Below are 6884 nucleotides of genomic sequence, written 5' to 3' on the forward strand. Positions count from 1 at the left end.
GTAGCCAATGAAGCTGAAATAACACTGACGTAACTGGGTCGTATTTACGACCACCAACAACCAACCGAGCAGCAAAATTTTGAACCATCTGCAACCTCTTAATTAAGTAGAAGGGAAAACCAATCAGTAGCGAATTACAGTGGTCCAACTTACAAGTAATAACAAACGCGTGAATTACAGTCTTAATATTCGCTTGCGACAAATATCGCTTAATTCTAGCAATATTCCTAATGAGAAAAAAAAGCAGATTTACAAATAGCAGTGACGTGAGACTCAAGTGTCATGTTGTAATCGAAGACGGTTCCCAAATTTCTCGCGGATGAAGTAGGTACTACATGCTCATCGCCAACAAGTAAAAAATCAAGCTGTGGGTGAGGGCGGTGTCGCGCTCCAATAACTAGCACCTCCGTTTTACTATCATTAAGCTTAAGCTTATTAGACATCATCCACTTATTTATATCACTAATGCAGGCCTCAATGCAGGAAACAGCAGAAAGTTTGTCAACCGTCGAAGATGACTCAAATGAAAGATAAATTTGCATGTCGTCTGCATAGAAGTGAAAACACATCCCGTGAAATCTAACTATGTCCCCCAACGGTGACGTGTACAGTAAATAAAAAATATGTCCTAAGACTGAGCCTTGAGGTACACCACAAAAAAGATCTCGACTAGTGGACTTCCCCTCCCGAACCATCACAAACTGCTTTCTATCAGTAAGGTAAGATTTAAACCATGGAAGCGCTATGCCCTTAATACCGAAACGACGTGACAATCGCTGCAAAAGAATAGAATGATCAACGGTATCAAACGCTGCAGATAGATCTAACAAAACAAGGATAACAGAGCGGCGATTATCAATAGCTCGCAGGACATCATTTTGAACTCTAAGCAAAGCCGTTTCAGTACTGTGGAATTTCTTGTATGCAGACTGGAAAACTTCACTTAGATTATTATTCAAAACATAGCTAGTTAACTGATGAGCAACAGCCTTTTCAGTCTTGTTTTTAACGGATCTTGCATTAAGCAGACACAAATCAGCAAGATGAGGCTCTTTGCAAAAATTTATAGGTTTCAACTATCTAACTTTAGATTCCGGATTCAAAATCTCCAGAGACGCGATCAAACCGGGACATTTTATTTCCGGATTCGTCCATTTGTGTGTAAAAGGCAAAACGAATCCGATACCAAACATCCCGGATTCGTCACGAACCTGGAAAAATCTGCCCTCGTGGTGTAAACTTACCGCCCGAGTCATGAGAGGTAACTTACCACATGGTATACCCGTGTATCCAGGACTGTATTTGCATTTCCATTTTTCTCCACCATAGCTTGGGATGCAAATACCTTTGTCGCCACAGGGACATTTTTCCGTTTCACAGGCACTCTGTTTTTATAAAAGCAAAGCAAAAAGAACTGAGATTGTATTTGGTTCCTGAACGGATCTCTTAAATATATTGGACAATCGATTAACGAACTTCTTCGCAATTCGTCTGCGAGGTTAGCTCAGTGACATAGAAAACTTGCCACCTACACGAAATCACCTTGCGAGCGTCAGCTTCTTTTTCAAGCACTAAAATTTTTTACCTGTAAACCTCTGTACAGCCATTTCTCATCTTCTGTATAATTGACATGACTTGTAAAACGATCAGAGTTGCTCAACTCACAGATGAAGTTACTTTTTTCGTCTGTGGTGCCGAAGTTATAAGACAAACAACGAATATCTTCGACACACTCCACTTGACAAAAATCTTCAGAATCTACTGAAATTACTCGAAATACACTGCCATTAAGCTTTTTTCCAATTAGAGCTTTAGCGAAGTTAACACCTTCAAAGTCTGGATCAACGATGCGAGTAATGCCGTAGGCAACACTGCCGTAGAACAACAACAAGCAAAGACGCATCTTAAATGGTACTAGCGGAGAAACGACGAAAGTGCACAGGGGTCAGCTAAATCCTGTGTTTTCTACTTTGTTAGCATTGTTAATATTTAATATCCAGCGTAAGTGGTGGAGGAAGTCACTTGTGAAATGGCACGAGATGTCTCCTGTTTGTGATAACAGTTTTCTTAAACGTAGGCTATAGAATTACCAGCACAACAGTTTTCGTTTTTCCTCAAGACCGTGAGTTAGCTGTTTACTGCTTTTCAATAGCTAAGTTAACAGCATCAACAAATAAAGAATGGATATAATAGCTGTTTGGTTAACGGCCAAGTGTTAATAAAATACATAATTCACTGGGTGCTTAAACATGACAGGGCAGTAATCACGCCGGTCGCGCTTAAAAAAAAGATTCACTGAAATTCCCACCAAGAAAGGCCTTCGTAAAAAAAAAAATAATAATAATAATAAAATAAAAAAATTATATATATATATATATATATATATATATATATATATATATACGATTGCCCAATACCTCAGTACCTCAGAGAATGGTTTTGTTTCTAATTCCGCAGTAGTATGTAAGAGGTTCAAGTACCAGTCCTGCAACATGAAGTGCTTATTATTGTTAATTGTGCAGATTTTCATTTTTTTATTACCCTGCTTGTATAAAGTATTTTAAAAAAAATCTCGTGCTTTCGGGTCTTGGATCGTGGCTGGAACGCACCGAATGAAAAGAAGTTCAAATAAAATGTTGCCTTTTCACGAATGACAGCTGGAAACTTAATGGGTTTGTGGTTAATTATCTTTGTAACACTTTTTCGGCCTCAGCGCTCTAAAATCACCCACACATGCAGGTATCGCATTTTGTTGCAAGAAAGAGCAAGCTTATCGCCGAGCTAACTAAAATAAGAAGAGTAATTAACCACCGTTAAATAAAAATCTTTTTGCGCAAAGGAAGTGTCGGAAGAAACCCGGGAAGAAACTAATTTCCACATAAGAGAACACAAACTCATACAAAATAAAATAAAATAGAAATACAAAACAAGGCTCTACACTTAGCATTCTAAATTAATCCAAAAGTTCTAGATAGCAGCAACAATATAGTTAGTCGTATAAACATAACAACTTTCTTTAATTTTCCAGACGGTACATCCGTCATCTTCAGTGTTACATAATTTGAAATCGCCGTTGAATTTAAAGCGCGCACGGTCTTACAAAGTTCGTTACATTGCGTTGTCAATATTGCGTACTAAAACAAAATAAAACAAAACAAAAATTTAAATGAGTGACGCTTAGTTCTTTACAGGGAGAGAGTCAGGTTAATGTGTTTCACCTGCTGGTTGAGATCGGGCTTCTCCCATTTTATAAACATGGATTCCTTAAGCTTCACTTGGTACTTAGTAGCTGCAGAGTCCAGGATCTCGAAGCAATCCAGTGTGCAGGATGCTCTACAAAACTATGAACTCCGCAGATGTTTAAAAAGCGTTCGAAGACCTGTCTGAAAGTAAGTGCTCGCGCACTCGTGTGGAGAAGTGTCGGCGAGCACTTACTACCAAGTACCAAGTGAAGCTTAAGGAATCCATGTTTATAAAATGGAGAAGCCCGATCTCAACCAGCAGGTGAAACCCATTAACCTGACTCTCTCCCTGTAAAGAACTAAGCGTCACTCATTTAAATTTTGTTTTGTTTTGTTTTGCTTTAGTACGCAATATTGACAACGCAATGTAACGAACTTTGTAAGATCGCGCGCGCTTTAAATTCAACGGCGATTTCAAATTATGTAACACTGAAGATGACGGATGCACCGTCGAAACATGTCTGGAAAATTAAAGAAAGTTGTTATATTTATACGACATTCTAAATTACAGTTACGCGCACCCATACACAATTAAAGAAGCTTGGCTCACAATGTAGTAAATTGATCTTCAAGATCTGTTTTAGGTGATGGTGAGGAGAATGACACCGCATACGCATGTACAAATTTGGCAAGTGACAAAGAGAGTTAAGTACTCCCTAGTTTGATTGTTTTTGGGTCTAATCATAATATATAGATTTAGGGAAGCCTAAAAGCGGAGCTCACGTTTCTAACCCCAGAAAGCAATATAGTGTATACGGAAATGATTATACTTCTGCATAAAGTACAAATTTAATCGTCAGTAGTGTATACAGTTTATCATATGTATTCAATTGATCTAAAGCGACCGGCTCACACAGTTTCGAGGCCACCGGAAGCAAAGAAACCGGGCGATTGTTACTTGCCTTCTCCGGGTTGCTTTCCTTCAAAAGCGGTATGACTTCTGCCTCCTTCCACTGTGTAGGGACTGAACACTGATGACATAAGCCTGAGAGCAGTTTACTAGTGTAACTGCCCGGAACTAACAGATAATGCCAGTACTCCAAAGCTCTCAAACAGTTACAGGGTCTATTGCTACAAGATAGAATTTCGTACTCAACGGATTTATTCAAAGCCATTTATGTACAGACAATCAGGAAAATAATCAAGCGAGGCTGTGTACAATGTTATATGCTGTAAATACCAGTAGTGGAATTGGCAAATTCGGGTCGTGATATCGAGATCGAACAATAGTAAAGAAATCCGTAGTTTCCACAGAATAATGATCATAGTTTGGATGATATACGGAAACAAAGTTTACAGATGTACGAGCCAATTGTAGTTATTCATAAGTTGCAGTGAAGTTCTCAACGATATCCTAGAGGTTTTAATTAAATCGAAAAGCGTTTCGTCGAAACTTAAAGAATATAGTTGGATATACGACTCGAGTTTGTATAGTTCCACTAATAATAATATATCATAAAAACGAGTAAACATTAATGATCGCATGATGTAGCAAAGAATAACGCCAGTCTTCCAAAGGCAACGCCTTGAAAGGCTAGGACAAAGAAAAAGGCAAAAAACTTACGTACTTCGGTTTCCGCTTGTATCAGTCCAGACAGCAAAAGGGTAGTACAGTAGTGTAGTGGCGTGGGAAATGGAATGTAGTTATCGGTGTAGTACGGCCCTTCGGGAGTAATCTATTGTTCGCAGACCATAAAGACTAGAGAGACCATTTAATTCAAGTGTGTGGTGTGTGTAACAGTGTGCAGTGTAATAAACGTTTATATTTGAGATCGTTGACGGCTTCATATCGGGGTTCTACAGGTAGTAGTAGCAGGTTCCATAACCTTACTGGTAGCACGAGTAGCAAAAATTTAACTTACCATGAGAAATTCGTCTTGTATTTATTTTAGGATTGGACTTGATCCGAGTTTAGGGAGACTGTAGAAGAAGTTAAATTAGTACCATCGCCCAAGAAAGATTCACAGTTGAAAACATGGGCTATACACAAATGTTCATTGATTACCTTGATGCAAAAGTTCCCTATATAAACTTAAGTTTTCTGAAGAGTGCGGCTTGAAATTGCCTTACCACGGCAAGCGGCTTTATGGACACGCACCAGTTGGAGAAAGATGCATAGAGTTGCTTCGTTATCATGACTCACCCAATATAACAGTTAACTTGTTAGTTGGACTGAATGGAATACATGAATACTGTGCCTTGTGCATCGGATACAATTCATTTTCTTCGTTTTTTCGGTGAAGGGGGAGATCGGCAAACGTGGAAACTCAGGAGACCAGCGCTTGAAGTTGGCGACACAATCGTGATGGATAATTGCTCTACTCACCATTATGCTGGTGGGGAAGCATTACTGGAACGACTTAATGAGCGTAACCCTGATTTTAATCCTGTGGAGGTAGTTTTTAATAAAATAAGGACTCTCATGCGACATGACCTTTGCGAAGTCACCAACAAGGACCCAACAAGCACATTGAACTTGCTGCAGTAGAAGCAGCAGTAGACTACATAACTCCAAATGTATGGTTATTTTTTTCAGTCATACATCGTACATTAACATTTAATTTTTTCAGGCGTTCAAAAGTGTGAAATATAATCAACCCCGTTTTACTCAAGTAAACATGAAGTAATGTTTATTTTAGAAAATGTACGAGCACTCATGGAATTAAAAGGACGCTATGAATCTCATTATTTTGAAGATGACATAAATTATAAGAGCAAGAATATAAATAGAGCCTCAGAAACAAAAATTTCTCGCGTTTCGCTCAAGTTGTGAAGTAAACAAACGAACTTTGACAAAACAGCGAACAGCTGTCACGAAAGATAGAGGAAACGCAACAAGACACTCAATTTTCTTTCATGTGCAATCTTTCATTTATATGAACGAATTTCTAAAAAATATATTTGACATACTTCGTGAAACGAGCGAACGAAAGTTGCTGACGGAGCCAATGTTTGCGTTAACACACCAAATATTACCCATACTACGATATACAATCGAAAGTGGCTTAAACTAGTAAATATGAATGTGAACAAATAACAAAATGAACACATTGCAACACGCAAGAAAATGTTCGCGGCACATATCTCTTAATTTCTGGAGGGTGTAAACGCAGGTGCAGGTTGCAGGTTGCAGGTTAGAAGAGTTGCAGGTCACTGTTTCACCAAAGCTGAAACAACCCAAAACTAATGCTAACATTAGGCATTAGGCCTAAAAAAGAATGTTAGACTAAGGATAGCATTTTTGTAAAGGTTTGGGTTGTTTCAGTTATAGTAAAACAAGTGACCTGCAACCTGCACTTTACACCCTCCGCTTAATTTCTCCCCATGGAAAGCCACGATATCTGCGATAATCTATTTCTTGTTTCTGGTTTTAAGTTGAACAAGGGCATGAGCCGCCTCTTTTTCCTGATCTCTGTGCAGTTCATTCTCAAACAACGGCAAATTCGAGCCGTGTCCAGGTACATACATGCCTGCTGGTAATTCAATGTCATATGCACGAGAGAAAGGCACGAAATCATTTTCCATAGAATCTTCATTGTTAAGTTCGTCCTGTAGTTGCACTGCCAGTCTAACATATAGATTTAGCCAAGCCTAAAAGTGGAGCTCCCTGGTTATTTATTCTTAGTGTCTGTAGGGTTAGTA

The 6884-nt window shown here is 38.7% G+C and overlaps 1 protein-coding gene across 1 annotated transcript in view; it reads right to left on the reverse strand.

Annotated features, from left to right (window-relative positions):
- LOC138028849 (microfibril-associated glycoprotein 4-like) overlaps positions 1-1903 on the reverse strand; it is a 23298-nt gene extending 21395 nt beyond the window's left edge. The window contains exons 1-2 of the mRNA XM_068876468.1: positions 1586-1903; positions 1271-1385 (exon numbers count right to left, since the gene is read on the reverse strand). Coding sequence (XP_068732569.1) covers positions 1271-1385; positions 1586-1903 — 433 coding nt within the window. The remainder of the gene's footprint in view (positions 1-1270; positions 1386-1585) is intronic.
- Positions 1904-6884: the final 4981 nt, after the last annotated feature.

Source organism: Montipora capricornis, chromosome 13 (assembly GCF_036669925.1).
Source record: "Montipora capricornis isolate CH-2021 chromosome 13, ASM3666992v2, whole genome shotgun sequence".
Classification (NCBI taxonomy): domain Eukaryota; kingdom Metazoa; phylum Cnidaria; class Anthozoa; order Scleractinia; family Acroporidae; genus Montipora; species Montipora capricornis.